The sequence below is a fragment of the Pygocentrus nattereri genome, chromosome 23, assembly GCF_015220715.1.
Source record: "Pygocentrus nattereri isolate fPygNat1 chromosome 23, fPygNat1.pri, whole genome shotgun sequence".
In the NCBI taxonomy this organism is placed as follows: domain Eukaryota; kingdom Metazoa; phylum Chordata; class Actinopteri; order Characiformes; family Serrasalmidae; genus Pygocentrus; species Pygocentrus nattereri.
Window position 1 is genome coordinate 14,087,673 of NC_051233.1, and position 19,308 is coordinate 14,106,980.

Sequence of the window (19,308 nt, forward strand, 5' to 3'; positions counted from 1 at the left end):
CATCTGCGTGAAAGCAATCGAATCCTCACAATCAAAGCATGAACTCACATTTACGGACGAAGTTGGCCACATGTTTGATCTTCATGAGCTCTGGAGAGCTGCACTCCTGATAGAGCAGCAGCAGAGAGTCCAACAGACTCTCCCTCGTCAACCCATGTCCTCCGGCAAAGCCATACACGCTGTTTTTCCCCTACATGAACATTATATCAGATGAAGAACAGAGCCAGAACACATTCTTCATCATAAACAACAGCCATCTGAAACTAGCACAAGTACATTCACCACAGTTGGAATGAAACCAAGGCCATTCCTGATTAAGATGCATAAAGAAATTTTCGGAATGAATGATTTACCTGTAGGAGCTGGTTAAGGCGCGAACAGCGACTTGTGATGGGATCCACTGACGCCAAATCTTTGACGCTGCCATGTCCTCCATATTTGAACTTCAACATTTCTGAGGGAATATCGTGGATAAATAGGTCTGTATGGATGTACTGTGTTACTGACACATGGTGACACTGCTGTTAAGCTTCACTAATATTTGACATATTTAATAAGCATTGTCCATAATATAATGTCTATAAAATGGCAGTGTCCCTGTGACCAAATAGTTTGTTTTTTATTTCTATTTTTTCACACCTGTTATTCAGGACTTGACAGTTAACTGCAGTGTAGCTGGAGTGTTTCATTTACTGGGTGCTTCAGACTATTTCGCTAGAACAATTTCTTTTAAAAAACAATAATTAATAAAAAATATAATAATTTTCCTCATTGGAAATGTGATTTATGATTGGTTTACAACACTGTAAGGTTCCAATTTGTGTCTTTTTAAGTGGAGAAAACGTAACAAAACAGTCCAGCCAAAAGAAAATAAGCTAGTTACTGTAGCCGCAGTCAGGATGAGTGTAGTCATTAACTTGCTAAGTACAAAGCTAGCTTAGCTAGCTTAAATGTCATTAGACACCATCGTGTATTTGGAAAATGTCGTAATAATGAACTTTATCAATATTGCCCAGCGCTATATATCAGTGTACACATCTGGAAGACTGTGCCTTTGGAGAATGACACTGTCGAAGGTGAAATCAGTGTAAAATCAACGTAGTTAGTCAGATTTGAAGAATGTAAAGCTAATAAGCTAATCTATGGTCAGCCATATAAGGCCCCAGTGCAGGGTGGTTCCATATTTGGACTGTTTAGACTGACCACCATGAGTTAACGGTCAGCACGGAGCACATTACCTCACTGTTAAGGTAGTCACAGAACCACAAACGTCAAGTAACGTCAAGTAACGTCAAGTAACGACAGTATATTTATCTTACAAAGAGCAACGTTTCGAAGTTTAGACACCATCACGAAAAACACAACTAAGACAAAACACGGAGACCAATGAGCAGCTAACGTAAAAGCAGGCAAACTACTCGTCGTACGTCTAAAAACACCATTGATATAGCCTAGCTAACGCCAGGTTAGCATTGCTGAAGCAAGAAGACAGTAAGGAGATTGGTTTAAACTGTATTTAGCTCACTAGTGACCGTTGCTCTAATTAGTCATTTTAGCCCTTCCGTTAGCCAAAGACGTCACACTCTTACATTCAACAGAATACGAGAACTTACCAAAGAGCCACAGGAGTGTTTTAGACTATATTTTCGAAACAGCTTGACAATATAAATCTATTTCACGAGTGTACACAAAAACATCGCTGCCAGTGAAAGCGCCCTCGTTTCCGGATAACTTTCAAATTTTGCGCGGTCTCTCTGACAGCTGATTGGCTGCGTAGTGACATTACGCAATGACGTCTGGCGCCGCCCATTAACCCACCCCGTGAGCTAAAGCAATACCCATATACTGTAATAACGTTAGTGACGTATGCTGTAGCGATGTTCAATTTTGTTTGCAACTAAAAACAAAACACTATCACTACATGCTATTTCTTATATACAGATCCAGATGTGGAGTGAGTAAACATTATGACTGTAAACATGATTTTAAAGAGTAAATACTATAATATACTATACTCACTATTACCCTTTTCTCTTCTTAATGTTATGTTATTTGAAAGATAATATATTTACAGAATATATCCTGTCATCATATTTATTATATGTTTCTCAATTACCGTGTGTTTTACCTTGAAAAGTAAGCTAAATGTGGATAAAATAGCAGCTCATCAGTATGACTAGCCATTTTAAAGTTTAACCCAAACTGATTTCAACACGTCAAACATTAAAACTGAGATTTTTTTGGTTCGTTTTTATATATTAAGATGTATATATATATATATATATATATATATATATATATATAGGGGCATGTGTACCACTGTGCTGCATACCTTTTCTTTTCCTCAGTTAGGGGAAGGAGCTCTGTTTAACACACACTTTGTAGTTGAAAGAGAGTTTTTATAGCGAGCAGTGACCTGATAGCTGGTTGGTGAAAAGAGACTGCGCTCATCTCAGGCCATGCTAGTTTTAAAGGGCTCATACCCTGCGTTTCCATTTTGTGCATTTTGTTTATTTTTCATGAGGTCCACTTATGACATCTGACTTTTCATTATCCCTTTAGAATTAAATAGGCTCTTTTTATTACTGCGCCTTCACCAATGATATATATTAATGGTCTCTCTTCTTCAGCATAAGTAGGTTGGGATATACTACTGTAGAGTGAACAGGCAGATATATGTAAAGGCATACATTTTTGTGACATCATAAAAACATTTTCACATAATGGATAATTTATGGGACTGTTACGCACCCATCACTTTCTGTTACGCATCACTTTCTGTTACGCACTCATCACTTTAACTGCTCCATTAAGCTCATTCTAATTGCACTACTGTTTATATTTGCACTAATTACCCACAGACCTTAATCTATACATGCCTTATGTTCATATAGTGTTAATTTCAGGACCTCTTATATTTATATTACTTGTATCATTCAATTTTTCATCAATTAATGTTCATTTTTTACAATTAGTGTTTTTATAGTGTCTATTTAAATTCACACTTTTAATGTTTACCATCTAATGTTATTGCTACACCATGGGGTCTGAGAGTAACGCAATTTCAATAATCTGTATGTCCTGTACATATTGTAGTATTGACAATAAAAGCTGACTTGACTTGACATGGACCATAGGGATTGGGCAGTGAATGTTACCTTTTGAAACTTTAACAAGGTTTACATGTTACATCAAACTAACTGCAAGTTATAAAGCAAATGCAAAATCTCCCGTAGGTATAGGTTGGGATCTGGTGACAAAGGTGGCAGCACATGATTTACAAAATTTTCATACTTATCAAACCATTCAGTGACCCCCTATGCCCTGCGGGTGGACGCTCTGTCATCCAAGAGATCACTTCTGCTTTTGGATTTGCAGTGACCCTGCCCTCTAAAGCGACCAAGTGGTCTCAAACCATGAATAAAATGCTCCTCACAGCATCACAGAGTCACCGGACCCTCTCACTGTAGTGGTCAAGCATTCAGGCCAGTTCTGGTCTCGTCTACTTGTGGTGAACATGGTGAAGAATGGCTGACAAGATTACTATTTTTCATATCTTTGTAGACCAGTGTTGATGGTTTTTACACCACTAAATATCACTGAATATGCATTTGTCACTGTAATTAGGAGTTTATGTACTGCAACCCTGCAATGATATCCCTAATTATGTAGTTGTGGATGGACAGTTCTTGCTGATAGTCTGGGGACATCCTGCACTGATATTCTCTGTCACCTAAGCTGCCCTAACATATCACACCAAAAAATGCTGTCTACTATTACTTCCACTGAAAAAATGAGAAGTCAGCTCAACTTAAAATTGCAAAATAACTGACACTAGAGTTCACCCAAATGAAACTTCTTAGTTAAGTCAAAAGTTCTACCAACCCCCTTTTCTAGTTCTGGATCTCCGGTGGGTAAACAGAATTCATGTTGGAGTTCTTTCCTTCACACAGTCTCGTCAGGCCTTTTCTCCCCTTGGGTCTCCAGACATGGACAGCTGTGGCTTTGTTGGGCTTCAAATTCACTTTACGGACACGAAATGTGAGCAAACGCAGATGCTCCTGAGTGGCGCAATGGACTAAGGCATCAGCCCAATAGGAGACTAAACTCCAGCAATGCCATAGCCATACATAAGTGAGTCCCCAAGAGGAGAAAATCTCTGATAGGACCAGACAGAAAGATACCATTTCTTTGGGTTGCTGTGTGAATTATGGTCAAGTATGTATACATATTTATACACACTGTTAGCATACAATATCTATATATTATTTATTCAGTGCACTATGGCAGTCTATGGAACATGGGTAATTTTAGCATAGTTCCTAAGCATGCATTTCACCTTTATTCATTTAAAAAAGCTTTTATAGTAGTCATGCTGACGTTCCATTCTACTCATTAAGTCTGAAAAACTGTGCACATCAGTCTCATGTATTGAAGAGAAGCAGCATGCACCAATATATATAAGTGTCAGGGTTCTGCCTCAGCTGCTTACACAAAGTGAAGAATAGCTGATCTGTCGTCCAGTATGACAGGCACAGATTAGTCTTTTATTGTATGACAGTGGCCTGCAGGGATCTGGTTTCCCTGGTGATGGTATGAACACCATAGCAACAGCACTGCAGAGTTCTCTCAGAATACTCATATAAGGACATGAGCGTAGATGGAAACTGTGTCATAAAAATATCTAAAGCACCTGACTATTGGCTCCTATTATTTGCATTTCCACAAGTCCACAAGTTTTCTGTTCTTTTCTAGGTTTAGGGAATTCCATCCATCCATCCATCCATTTTCTAAGCCACTTCTCCGTCAGGGTCGCGGGGGGGTTTAGGGAATTTAGCGTAATAATTTAGTGGTAATCAACTATATGGATATGGTGTTAGGTGTTATAACATATTGCTTTAACTCTCAAGTCTTGGTATAGTCTAAAAGAAAAATAAATGCACAATTTCTCCCTTATGCCAAAAATACCAAGACAGCTTTCCAAATTTTCTGCTGTAGTTGCACTGGAGCTACAAGATTATGTGGACATCCCTTGTAATAGACGGCTACTTCAGCCACTCCAATTGATAACAGCGGCATAAAATATGCTACCTGTAAAGTTTGGCTAAGGAGGAATAATGGGCTGGGCCCCTTAGTTCCACTGAAGGGAAATCTTAATGCTGAAGCTTATAGTGACACCCTGGAGCAGTTTTTCCTAGCCGTTGTCCTGGAAGCCCACTGCCCTGCCCTTTTTCATGTTTACCCTGCTGCCAACATACCTGATCCAACTAATCAGCTCAATAATAGAGTTAAACCTATCCACAAAGGGCTGAAGTGGCTTCTAGTGGAAAACTTTCCCTGAAGTGTGAAGTAACAGCAGTGCAGCAAAGGGATACTCCATACTAAGACAATGTGTTTTAAAAGCCTCAGTAAACACGTTAATGTGATATTCACGTGTCCGCATACTTTTGGCCAGGTAGCATGATAGAACCCGAAAAGGCCTGCCTCACTTTCACACATATAATTCAGATTTATAAGCAGGCCTCTGCTTCCGTAATAAAGTAATTATTACAACTGTTCACCACGCATTCTGAAGAAGAAATTTCTTAACAATTACTTGCGCAGTTTTTACAAAGACATTCACCAATGTTCTCTTATTTGGGATCTGTTCTTAGATAAGACAGAATCTAAAACACTCAAGAGCTCAGGAACATGTAATGAATCTGACATAGACTTTTCCTTTGACCTTTGTCAAAAACAAAAACAGAAACCTTAAGATATTGGTAAATAAGGCCCATCATTTACATTAAAAGGAAATCAATAGATGTATTTCATACTTATACATAAATGAACAAAAAACATTAAATGGCCTATACATAAATTACATGGGTTTTATTAGCTTTTACAATCTAAACAACTAGAATAATGCTACTTCATAGAGTAGTTCTGAGGTCTGTGTACCAAACGATTCTAACCACTATTAGGTAAAAGCTAAAGGCCAACTGAAGACGCTAATGGCTACACTGTAGCAGCAGATGGAGCTGTCATGCTAACAGGAGTCTTGGTCAGTGCGCCAGCAGGAGGGACAAACAAGGACAGCTGGAGCAAAACGGTTCAATGAATAGATTTGTAAGCTGGATCAAAAAAGGGGAATAGATGATCACTAACAACCTAAAAACAGCCCCATGAACACAGCACTCAGCAAAGGATAAGAAACTTGGAGCATTTTAAAACATTTCTGCTATTCATACAGATGATTAAAGAGCCACTTCAGGAAAAATGCCACACTGTAACCATCACAACATGTAAACATGCCTTCTCGCCTCCTACAGCGGTGCTGCAGTAGTCTCTGGTTTGAGATTTTTGAGTTTAAAGACTAGTTGAGGGGGGCTCCTTGATTTTTTTTTTGCAGAAGGAAGTCAGATAACTAGCAATACTGCTACAAAATCAAACATCACTTCTGCATCTATTACCCTTAGTGAGTATGCTAACAGCTAGAATTTCCTGTGGCACTTGGGGCATGTGGGTTCCCAGTGGTTGTATTGCATATTTGCATAACATATGCTGGGTATTGTAGTGAGAGCACACTGATGGACACAAAACATAAGCAGGATACCAAACTCTACATTTGGTTAAACTGTTTAGGCTTAGAGATGCAAAAAGCACAATAAATGCTAGTTTATAGAGAGTTTCAAGTAAAACTTTCTCTGTTCTTTAATCGAGTAATGGGAAATTGATTATATGCAACAGATACAGCTGGAGTGTTCCTTCAACAATTCATTAACATGCAGCATATTTTTTAACTGTGCAGGACGGTAGCATCTCCTTGTGTTCACATGGCAAAACTACAGCACATTTTAACTTTAGATGTGCTTGAAAAACAAAATGCAACCTGTCATCTTAAAATGTTTTATTATTATCGATTAGATTCATGATGGGGCAAACAATGAGTGGCAATAATTCAGTTTCTTTTTTCCAGTGTACACCAGATCAACACGTTTACGCATACATAAACACACATACAAATATCAGTGTCCATATACAGACATGCGTGTTTGTATATGTGTCATTTCATATGTATGTGCATCACATACAATGCTGTTGTACATCACATACAATGCTGATATGCACACACATAATTTAGGGCTGATGTCCATTTTACTGTGGTTTTAAAGTTGTTGATAAATGTTCGATGGACCTGTTGTGTCATGGACAGCTGTATACGATACCGAACTAGCAACCGGCCGTTTCCTGTGCGTCATGGGGTATTTTAGTTTGATCAAATTTAATTTTGATGTGCACTTTGCTTATAAATTATGGGTGCCCTGCACAAACTGGATCTTACTGCTAGGTATGCAATAGAGCTACATATATATTTTAAAATGGAATTTTCTATTTTCTGCATAATTCAGTCACTGAAATACAAAGAAAGCCATTCATAGTGGTTTGATGTGAAATACAGAAACTTACTAAGTCCAGTTTCCTTTATAATGATGGTGAAAGAAACCATTTTATTTACTATTCAAAATGACCAGTAAACCTACCCGTGTCTTGTGAGTTTTAATATGTAATATTGATTATGGTTAAATAGTGGGAAATCGTACAAAATCAGTTGGTCACTTTTTATCTTACAACATGCTTTCTGACATACAACTATGCAATTAAGGAATTCAGGTTTTAGGCCAAAAAATATTTCTATTTCACAAAACATCTTTCTGTGAGGCTTTTGGAAACAATAAATGCTTCAGACTGGTTCCTATCAGCACCACTGTGAACAATACTGACTTGTTTAGTTTCTCTACAATGCACGACTGAATTACATAGAAATTCTGAAAACAAGATGGAATCCCCCTTTAACGGGCATTTTGTTTATGTGCTCTGTCGGTATCTGGCGTTATTTGTGTGTGCATTCATGAGATGATTTCCAACAGTGCACAGACAACATTCTTGAAAGTCTGACCCTTTTTCCTTCCACTAAAACCAATATTGTTAAGTCCAACATTGTTCTCGATTAGATCAAATAGTCATCTGCTTCTACAGACCCATTTTTCAGTCAGGTTCAGTCCCTTCACTGTGCTGATGTTCATACTGAATTCATCCTGCACTGCGAGAGCAAAAAGGTCCAATAACTGACACCAGATTCCATGAGCGCTACCCATGTGTTTGTTTGTTTACAGTGGTATAGTTCTGTTAGTAAAAAAAATACAAATTTACAAAAAGAAACTGAAGAACAAAAGAAACAAATGAGCAAAAAGGCAAAACACTTGTCTCTGAGAGATCGGCAGCAGAGTGAGCATTTGGTCCACGGATGACCAGGCTTTCTGTCTGTGACTTCATTTGGCTGTCTATCAGAGGAGCATGAGGACATGATTGGGTGCTCAATAGAAAAGGGGAGGGGTTTCCAGAAGAATCCTGATGTCAGTTCTCTAATTGGCTTCAGTGATATTGTATAAATTGACATTTCTACCCAGCACATGATTACCCATCCTCATTTCTGTCGGTTGGCCCCATGGCACGAGGTCACAAAACACTCAAACTCAAGCCTATGACTGAAAACAAGATGAAATTTGGCCCTTCTGGTCAGCTCCCAACATTTCAAAAATAGGTGTGTGGGTGGGAAAGACAGTGGGGCCAGATATGAAGGAAAGCATTTCAGGCTCTTTAAAAGTCTTTATGGCAGTGGTCTTCCTTGACCCTTGCAGAAGGGACATGGGTGCCACGTGGACCCATTCCGGATTAAAAAAAACAAAAACACATCTGTACAAGTCCTTTAAGATTTCCCAAGTCCAAAAGGGCTCATCGAGAATTTCATTAGTAAATCTAAATATAGATACATCTCTTAACTTTTATTTGGCTTGTGTCTCCCGGGACACTGCGTTTTGTGTTTTCTGGCTCTTGTCAGTTCAGTGGCATGTTCAGCTGGCTTTCAGCTGATGTAAGAGCGTTCAGTCTGTTAGCAGCATTTCTTCTTGCGTTTGCTGTTCTTGCTGAGTTTCACCACTTCGCTCTGTTGTTGCTGCTGCTGCTTGGCCACAGACTCCTTCCTTGCCTTTAGAACGAGCTCTGTAATGCAGTTGAACATCTGAGATGGAAGAGACAGAAACACATACATACCGAATAGAAGATTAGAAATACAGTTCAAACAGAAATTAAAAAACTACTGATGTTCAATAAAGTTATGTATGTGAAAAACATCTGTCTTAAAGAGTCTATGACGATTAGCTTGGCAAAATCTGTACATGTGCCACCAGCACTTCAAACTCATGAAAGAAATTTCACAACTGCGTTTGTCAGTCTTCTTCAAGCTTCCAGCATAGGGAAGAAGCAGAGAATGTGTTTAAACTTTCTAACCTCTATTCATCTCAGCTGTGGAACACAACCCTTTAACTCTCCTACTAATCGTCTGCAAACTCTGCCCATGTTCCCAATCACTTAAAAAGGAGTGACACTCAACTTCCAACTTATTTAAAGGGGAAAATCCAACTTGGAAATCAGCCAGACCAAACTATCAATGTGCCCTTTGTTGTCATATAATGCATTCTGACTTATGACAACTTCCTATACTGAGAAAAAAAAAGCACTCTCTTATATACTACTACACCATATACGGTAAGCTGCGATTTTTTTTTCAGGAAAATCATGTCAAATGTGACTTCAGTTACAAAGCCTTGTTATATCTTGTATTTTAATGTGTATGTCCTTTTTTTGACACAATTGCTAACCTAGTCATGACCAGCAAACTTTAAACTCTAAAGCAATCAGGCTGTGAACATGGTCTGTTTGCACTCTGACTCTGCTTTTTCTAAAACTCAAGATGCGCAGGTTTACTGCTTACTTACATCCTCCACGTTGATGTTCTCCTTGGCACTAGTTTCAAAAAGCCTGATGTCCATTTGCTCAGCAAACTTCTGTGCGTCATTGGTCTCCACCACCTTTGAGCTGGGGTCGTCATTTTTATTACCCACTGTGCCAAGATAAGCAGGGAGCAATTAACACAGGCAAGGACTAAAAGCTTAAATAAATGGCAATTAACAAAGGAAGGAATGTCACTGCAATGCAGAGGATACTGATTCTGACTTAGTTCTGATCGACCCTTCAGGTGACTGAAAACCTAGTAGTGCTAAAAAGATAAGAAAGTTGAATAGCAACACTGTAGCTGAAATACAGTGTTGGTAAATGTATGATTATATGCATTGTAAGGATATATTTAACATATATTCCATAACACTTCTAGCATTAGCTAACTTCTTAGCTAGAAAGTAGTGATATTGTGGTATGGATGTGTGTCACTTTTGGCTTCAAATTACATCACTTTCATTATATGTTTCTTTCATTATACATACTACGTCCAATGAGCGAACAATAAGAAAGAAAGACTTTGTTAATGGTTTAGTAGTTAGGTTGCTGTTTAATCCAGATCCTATATTCCTCTTCCCAAGTGTCTTGAGTTTAGGAAATGGGTAACATCTCCCTGCTTCAAACCTGCTATGAACTTGCTAAGAATCCATGCACAATGTACTCGTACGGTCATATGCAAAAGATTAAATGCCACCAGACAAGTGAAAATGAGTTAACACCTCTACAAAGAACACTTAAATTTGGCATTTTTCTTATCTTAGCACACAATTTATGTTTATTTGCCAAGTTTAATATATTGGAAACAATAAAAATATGCCATATCTTTTGCATAGGCCACACTTCATGTTTTATTTTTCCCCTATATGTTAAATTCAGCAAATAAACAGTAATTATGCATTGTAATGTCAGAAGTGCCCCTCCATGGATCACCACCTTATCATGGTGGAGGGGTTTGCATGCTTGAATGATCCTAGGAGCTATGTTGTCTGGAGCAAAAGCTCCTGGTAGGGTCTCCCAGGGCAAACTGGTCCTAGGTGACAGGTCAGACAAAGTGTGATCCATAATTACCCTTATGAAAACAAAATCAAATCAGTTCTTGTGTACCCTGCCCGGATCAGGGTTACCGGGTGGCCAGGCATTTACTCATGGTGCCCACCCGGGCCCAGCCCGAAGGAGTTACATGAGTCCTCCCTCCCATCGACCCACCACCGATGGGAGGAGCAATAGTAGGGGTTTGGTGCTTTGTGGATCGGGCAGTGTCCGAAGGCATGGGCCATGGCGTTCTGATCCTCGGTTGCTGAAACTGGCTTTTGGAACTTGGAATGTTACCTCACTGGCGGGGAAGCAGCCTGAGTTGGTGCGCGAGGTTGAGAGATACCGGCTAGATATAGTCAGGCTCACCTCAACACACAGCTTGGGCTCTGGATCCAATCTCCTTGAGAGGGGCTGGACTTTATTCTTTTCTGGAGTTGCCCATGGTGAGAGGCGGCAGGTGTGGGCTTTCTCATAGCCCCTCGACTCGGCGCCTGTATGTTGGGGTTTTCTCCGGTGGACGAGAGGGTAGCTTCCCTACGCCTTCGGGTTGGGGAATGGGATCTGACTGTTGTTTGTGCTTATGCACCGAACAGCAGTTCAGAGTACCCAGCCTTCTTAGCGTCCTTGGGAAGGGTGCTTGAAAGTACTCCTTCGGGAGACTCTATTGTCCTACTGGGGACTTCAACACTCACGTGGGCAACGACAGTGAGACCTGGATGGGTGTGATTGGGAGGAATGGCCTCTCTGATCTGAACCCGAGCGGTGTTCAGTTTTTGGACTTCTGTGCAAACCATAGTTTGTCCATCACGAACACCATGTTTGAACACAAGGATGTCCATAAGTGCACATGGCACCAGGACACCCTAGGCCGCAATTCAATGACTGACTTTGTAAACGTATCATTGGACTTGCGGCCATGTGTTTTGGACACTCGGGTAAAGAGAGGAGCTGAGCTGTCAACTGATCACCACCTGGTGGTGAGTTGGATCAGGTGGTGGGGGAAGATGTCGGTCAGACCAGGCAAACCCAAACGTATAGTGAGGGTTTACTGGGAACGTCTGAAAGAAGAACCTGTCAGATTGATCTTCAACTCACACCGCCGTCAGAATTTTGACCAGATATCAGGGTAGGTGAGGGACATTGATTCAGAATGGGCCATTTTCCGCTCCTCCATTGTTGAAGTGGCTGACTGTAGCTTTACCTTCTCAATCCCACCGACACGTTCTCCAGTGAGGAGGCAGAGTCTGGGGACATGGGAAGAGGCTGGTCCATTACTGAGGCCAAAGTCACTAAGGTGGTTAAAACGCTCCTTGGTGGCAAGGCTCCAGGGGTGGATGAGATCCATCCTGAGTTCCTCAAGGCTCTGGATGTTGTGGGGCTGTCTTGGCTGACACGCCTTTCCAACATTGCATGGATATCGAGGGCGGTGCCACTGGATTGGCAGACTGGGGTGGTGGTGCCTCTTTTTAAAAAGGGGGACCAGAAGGTGTGTTCCAACTAAAGGGGAATCACACTCCTCAGCCTCCCTGTTAAGGTCTATGCAAGGGTTCTAGAGAAAAGAGTCTGGCTTATAGTCGAACCTCGGATTCAGGAGGAGCAGTGCGGGTTCCGCCCAGGTCGTGGAACACTGGACCAACTTTTCACCCTCTCCAGGATTCTGGAGGGTGCATGGGAGTTTGCCCAACCAGACCACGTGCTTTGTGGATTTGGAGAAGGCATTTGACTGTGTTCCCTGTGGTATTCTGTGGGAGGTGCTTCGGGAGTACGGGGTACATGGGCTACGAGCCATTCAGGCCCTGAACAAACAAAGCAGGAGTTTGGTTTGCATGGCCGGCAGAAATCAGACTGTTCCCAGTGAGAGTTGGACTCCGTCAGGGTTGCCCTTTGTCACCGATTCTATTCATAATTTTTATGGATAGAATTTCTAGGTGCAGTCAGGGGATGGAGGGTGTCCGGTTTGGTGACCTCAAGGTCACATCGCTGCTGTTTGCGGATGATATGATCCTACTGGGAACATCAGGCTGTGAACTTCAGCTTTCGCTGGATTGATTTGCAGCGAGTTTGAAGCGGCCGGGATGAGAATCAGTACCTCCAAATCTGAGGCCATGGTTCTCAGGCGGAAAAGGGTGAAGAGCTCTCTCTGGGTCGGGGATAAGCTCTTGCCTCAAGTGGAGGAGTTTAAGTATCTCGGGGTCTTGTTCACAAGTGATGGTAAAAGGGAGCGGGAGATTGATAGGCAGATTGGTGCTGGGTCAGCAGTGATGCAGGCTCTTTACCGGTCTGTTGTGATAAAGAAAGAGCTGAGCCATAAGGCAAGGCTCTCGATTTACCGGTCGATCTATGTTCCCACCCTCACCTTTGGTCATGAGCTTTGGGTAATGACCAAACGAATGAGATCGCGAATACAAGTGGCCGAAATGAGTTTCCTCCGCAGGGTGTCTGGCCTTCCCCTTAGAGATAGGGTGAGACGTTCGGTCATCCGGGAGGGACTCAGAGTAGAGCCGCTGCTTCTCCACGTCGAGAGGAGCCAGCTGAGGTGGTTCGGGCATCTGGTTAGGATGCCTCCTGGATGCCTCCCTCGGGAGGTATCACAGGCAAGTCCACCCAGGAGGAGACCCCGGGGAAGACCCAGGACACGCTGGCGTGACTATATTGCCCAGCAGGCCTGGGAGCGCCTTGGAATCCCCCCCGGGAGCTAGTGGAATTGGCTGGGGAAAGGGAGGTCTGGGCCTCATTGCTTAGGATGCTGCCCCCCGCGACCCAAACCCCAGAAAAGCCTAAGATAATGGATGGATGGATGTCAGAAGTGTGTTCACTGCAGAGGATGTGTACTTTAATTAAATCAAAACATTAATTTTTCCAGATTTTCGTCCCTGGTCTACAACTGTATGTCTTACTGTTATAAAAGCTAGTCAGACGAGGCTAGGCTTGGCTACTGCTGCTAAGCTATGACTGGACAACCAGTGTAACAGTTGTTTTGAGGGGATGGATTTAGGGTCAGTTCTGCAGTCTTCTGCATTATGACACTCACACAGCAAAAAAAATAAATATTTTATATAAACTCTTAAATGTTCTTCTTCTACAATAATCTTCTATATTCACACAAACTCACATACACATGAGCCAGGACAAATGAAATTCAGAAGGCACACTAAAGCTATAAACTCTAGATCTTTTTCTTTACATGCATTTTAAGCCAGAGAGAGAAGAACAGAAACACTTACCTAATATTCGACAAACATCATCACAGTTCTGGTTGATTTCATGAAGCCACCGTTTGACATTTACAAAGGACTCTGCACTCGTAACGTCATAAACCACTATCACCCCGTGTGTGCCTCTGTAGTACCTTCACAGAAACAGTTCAGGTTTTCAGTTACTTTTCTCTTAAATGCCTGCATCCCAAAACACACACTCTAAACAGTCATTTTAACTCCTCTTCTGTAACTCTAATTCTGTCTAATTAAAGATGCTTAATAAGTGTATTCTAGTTTCAGTACTCAATGAACGAAGGCATATAATATACACTATTCAAAAATATGAGAACATGAGGAGTTCAAATAAGTTAATTTCACTATAGGGCTCCAATTCTTCATCAATTTTTGGACATTTTCCCTGAGGCCCAGTTTTAACATTTGCAAGGTTTTATTTATGAAACAGAACAGTATCAATTCATTTTTACATGACTATTTTCCAACCTCTCTTTATCAATTAGAACTAAATAAGCTGTGCTAAACTGCTGTAGGCTAAATCGGTGGTATATGTAAACAGTTGGTCTCTGTGACTGCACGGGCTGCATGGACTGGGATGTGACTCCTCATCTAGGAGGTCTGAAAAATTTCTTACAACAACAACAAAAAAATCCAGATCATTTGTGTTCTACTGCCCTCATAAACACTGATGATTGCGATGTAATTGTAACTTTTGTCTTTTAAGGGCCCAAATCATGGATATTAAACCCTAATTTTTTAAAATTAAATAGCTCAACACAGCAAAAAGACACAGCTAAAGTTTCAAAATATACCAGTACTCCTCTGTCCATAAATTAAGTATACTGAAACCAAGCTGTAAAATCAGCCTGCTTTGAATTCACTGCCTGCTTTGAATTCATTTATGTCACAAAAAGCAAACCAATTAAACAAATCTGCCTTTTCAGCCTAAAGCATATTAGCCCCGCCCATTCACACTTAAGTTATACACAATGATTCAGCCTGGACTGCTTTTTGAAAGGGACACAATACAGGGTAGCCAGACAGTACAAAGCTCATTTACATATATCAGTCTCAAGGGCAGAATCAAGGCAGAGTGAAAAATGGTCATGTAACAATTAATTATGTCTGCTTTTGGTACATAGAAACCACTATACGTGGACCTCAGGAGAAGAGGTCCACGTATAAATATGGTTTTATATTAACATTGGCCATTGAAATGTCATGACGAATCATGCATAGCATAACCAGGAACATTAACAAACCTGATTTATTATTTAATAATAAATACTGGATGAGCAAGTGTTCTCAAACCTACACACACACACAGCGTAATTTGACCACCAGGTTTTGAGGAGACAATTACAATCTACTAGAATAAATATCTGTGTCAATTAAGTTCTATAATCAAGACTGGTGTTAGGAAGAGTCACGTGACAAAATTGATAGTGAAGATAAGCCACTAATTCGTTCAGATATGATCATGTTTTAAAATAATGGAGAGGAAGGGGGTGGCGCAGAAGGACAAACGCGGTGACCTGTGGCTGCATCACTTCCTGTAACTGTTTCCACAGACAGGAAGTGGTCACCTGAGAAAAACCATAAAAGCCTGCAGGACGCAACTATTCTCTGCTGTTTATTTTTGCAAATACTGAGAGAACAGATTTGAACCTACATTTTCATGACCAGTTGGTTACAAAGTGAGGAGAGGAATCTGACGGGGAATTGAACACATGCTTAGTACACACACAAACTTCACTCGTTTTTGGCCATGTCAGCAGCCTTGCTTGAGACTGATATTCCTTTCCCACTGATTTTGAGACAGAACAGCGCTGGATGGTAAAATCCATTTACTCTAATGAGAGACCACACCACTGCACTCCAGCATACCAGCAGGCTTCATCAACAACAACAGGCTTCTGTTCACCTCAACAAGACACTGCAAGCAATTCTGCAAGTTTGTGTGTTTGTTGGCAAAAAGATATACAGCTCTCTGGCAGTCCAACGAGCAAAAAAGGGTTTACAGTAGCACAATATGCCAATTAAAATATCTCTACATTTATGCACATGCACAATGAAAGTACTTCACCACTGCAGGATTCTACACACATCTAAACAATTTCCTTGATTCTAAGGTCCAAGCAAATTTCGGACACCTATAGGGTGGAGGGAAATAACCTTAAATAACTTAAAAATCATATCACTTCAAGGATTAAACCACTCTGTGTCTGAAACTATGCTAGGCCACACCACAACATGACATAACACCTAAGCTAAGAATTACAGACTATGTTAACTCAACCTTAGTGTTTTGAAACTGAATTTATAGACCAGACTAAAAGGAAGGTAGTTCAGACTTGAGGTTTTACACTGTCTGAAAAAGGAAGTGAGACAGCTTTGAACTGTGGTTCCCTCCATTTTCTTGATGAGATGGCGTTCATGTAATTATATGGTAAGTGGTTGTTCAAAGAGAACTTTAATGAATAACTAAAGGTTTATATTGTCTTACACCTAAATTATAAAAAGCCTGGATTCTAATGTTTCTTAAATATGTTACTTTTTGTCAGTAGTCTAAACAGCACAGTTTAATCACACAAAATCACAACTGTCTCAGGATTCATTCACACTCTGAAGAATAGCCTATTCTTGAAAACAAGGGGGCTCGTTTCTAAAACATTTGCATTGATTTGATCTTAAAACGGCCGTATGAGCAAATTGTTTTTTAAATGTTTCATAAGACTTGAAATTGATGTGTAGAGCTCAATGCAATTTTCCAGCCTATATCATGGAAAAACATATTTTAATGCAGCATTACTGCATTAAACACTAATAAATATACACCGTTCACTCCTAAGTCAGTAAGCTGCGTATATGTAAACTAAGATGTAAAAACAGCCAATTCTGAAATTACTCTTTCTGTGATGCAAAGAAAATCAACTTCACTACATTTATCTATATCTACTTAGACTACAGTGTTTTAGGCCTTATAGCTTTATGCTAAAGTTATATGGAATGCTTCTGTCTTGACTGCTTTTTGAATGATACAGGGCAACCACACAGAACAAAAGTCATTTACATATATCACTCTTAAAGACAGTAACAAAAACTGTCTAATTAGTTCTAACAGCTAAAGCGAGGTTGCAAAATTGTCATATGAAGATGAACTATAATCGTTTCTGGTCCATAAAATAACACAAATGTTGGACTTCAGGAAAAAAAAAAAAAAAGAAAAGAAAATGTAGGATATGGGCCTTTTAAGAACAAACCTGAAATCCAGCTATGTTTTAAAATGAGGACTACATTTTTCACCTAAATCTGTTCAGTAAGAAGGTTTCCTCTTGTATCATGCATTCACACCTGTGCCAGTGTGACAAACGTGGGTGGCACAAAGTATCAACCTCTCTTGGAAGTTTTGGTATCTGTGTTTCTGATGCCCATAAGGAGGCATGGAATGAGACACACAATGCTTGATTGAAATTTCAGCTGTGTCCATTCAACACATTGAAGTTTAAAACAGAAAAGAAATGGACTGACATGCAAAGCAATAGCAGTGGTCAGCAGCCTGTCTTGTGACCTGGCTGTGAGATGTGCAAAGAGGTACTCACGTAGAAGTGATGGTACGGAACCTTTCTTGTCCTGCTGTGTCCCAAATTTGAAGCTTCACCTTCTCTCCATTTATCTCCACTGTCCTGATCTTGAAGTCCACACCAATGGTGGTAATGTAGCTACCTGAAAAGCACACACACATCAGGGCAAATGATTACACAGCTGATATGGAGGGCACAGTGATATGACTGACTGCTGTTAGACCAACACTGAAAGTAAACTGTTCACATTCCGTGTAAATTCTTGTTTGGGCAGTAAAGCCAAAGTCACTGCCAAGGTCCACTTTGTTCTAGTTTCCAAGTAAGAAGACTCTTATTTGTAAACTAGGTTGTGGCCACATGAGGAAATAATTGCCCTTAGCTATTATTTGATGACTGTTGCAAATAAGAATGACATTCAGGAGTGTCCTACCTGAAAATGTGTTGTCTGCAAACCTCAGCAGTAGACTGCTTTTCCCCACACCTGCAGAGAGAAGACATGAAAGGAAAAAAAGAGGTTAAAATGGAAACTCAGAAAAGTAACACTAATACAGACACTGAAGCCCTGGGGGACAGCAATGTAACCTGCACTTTCTAAAGGCGGTTAGCTGACAAACAAGAATGGCAAGTGAAAAAGTAACAGCTAACAGCCAAAGATCACACAAATAATGGATTTAAATACATCCACCTAACGCTAAATGACAAATGAAAGCACTGTCTAACGTTAGCTGCCGAGGTATAACCGTATTACTAAGCGACAGGGATAACAGTCGGTCACTGGAGCTCAACTAGACGGTTGCGTCTCCTGCTTTAATTCACATTATTATGGCACATAACAACTCAGGCCGCAATGTTTATCTTCTAAAAAAACAAAACGTGGCTAGCGTTAGCCACCTCCCCAGCTACCAATAACGTAACGTTACCAGAGGCTAAACTTGTGGACTGACAAATACTGAGAAAAGGCTAACGTTAATCTACAAGCCGATTCTAGCAACTTTATGGGTGCAGCCTTCCATTTTTTTTCACCCACCGTTTCCGAGTGGAGGTTTTTATGTGAGACAGCTTTGTGGTAGCTGCCATAGCGGCTCCGCGCCCAGCACGACTCAACGTCCGCCAACAAGACCCAGAAGCGCCCTGTTTATAACTGCGTTTATCTTAGCCAGCAGCTAATAGGCTGGTCAAACCAGGAGAGCAGCTGCCTAAATAGGACAAATCGGTAGCTTAAATGAAAACAACGGCACGTCCACTGTAACCTTAAGACACCGCACGAGCACATTTCCGCGTCGCCGCGGCCCATTTCCCGTGGCGCATCCTCGGCGTTTCCTTACCGCTGTCGCCGATGATGAGCAGCTTGAAGAGGTAATCGTAGTCCCGCGCCATACCGCCACAGCTCCGGTGCCTGTTAGCGTAACACTCCCCGGCCGAGAGGCAGCACTTTCGCCTGGAATGCGTCCCCTACACCGCCTCTGAGCCGGGTCTTTTTAAGTGTTCGCTCTGTGCAAGATTCACACACGTAAGTACATCGGGGCGAGTCTCCCGCCAGCCCAGCCTCGCTGCGGCTCAACAGCTCAAATCCCGCCTTCACCGCTGCCTGCTACTGCGCAGCCGCAGTGAGTGCAACCATCCTGTGTTGGTGCCGCTAC

The 19,308-nt window shown here is 41.1% G+C and overlaps 2 protein-coding genes across 2 annotated transcripts in view; both read right to left on the minus strand.

Annotated features, from left to right (window-relative positions):
- The window catches only part of cita (citron rho-interacting serine/threonine kinase a), a 149,873-nt gene extending 149,419 nt beyond the window's left edge, over positions 1 to 454 (minus strand). Inside the window, exons 1-2 of the mRNA XM_017701679.2 lie at positions 354 to 454; positions 49 to 190 (exon numbers count right to left, since the gene is read on the minus strand). Of these exons, the coding sequence (XP_017557168.1) occupies positions 49 to 190; positions 354 to 452 (241 nt within the window). The 5' untranslated portion in view covers positions 453 to 454. The remainder of the gene's footprint in view (positions 1 to 48; positions 191 to 353) is intronic.
- Positions 455 to 6,874: 6,420 nt separating this feature from the next.
- On the minus strand, positions 6,875 to 19,268 carry LOC108429727 (ras-related protein Rab-35-like). The gene is made up of 6 exons (XM_017701678.2): positions 18,994 to 19,268; positions 18,099 to 18,149; positions 17,687 to 17,810; positions 14,097 to 14,221; positions 9,819 to 9,943; positions 6,875 to 9,061 (listed from the first exon to the last, which is right to left on the minus strand). Exons 1-6 carry the CDS (start codon positions 19,043 to 19,045, stop codon positions 8,933 to 8,935), a joined length of 606 nt encoding a protein of 201 aa, XP_017557167.1. The 5' UTR covers positions 19,046 to 19,268; the 3' UTR covers positions 6,875 to 8,932.
- Between the last annotated feature and the right edge of the window lie 40 nt (positions 19,269 to 19,308).

What these genes read in the sequence shown, in the direction of transcription:
- LOC108429727 (XM_017701678.2), bottom strand. Translation starts at nt 19,045, where the DNA reads ATGGCGCGGGACTACGATTACCTCTTCAAGCTGCTCATCATCGGCGAC. An exon ending in GCTCATCATCGGCGACAGCG is followed by an intron (nt 18,150 to 18,993) that starts GTAAGGAAACGC and finishes TTCTCTCTGCAG; the next exon opens with GTGTGGGGAAAAGCAGTCTA. An exon ending in AGAACATCAACGTGGAGGAT is followed by an intron (nt 9,062 to 9,818) that starts GTAAGTAAGCAG and finishes CTTCCATCTCAG; the next exon opens with ATGTTCAACTGCATTACAGA.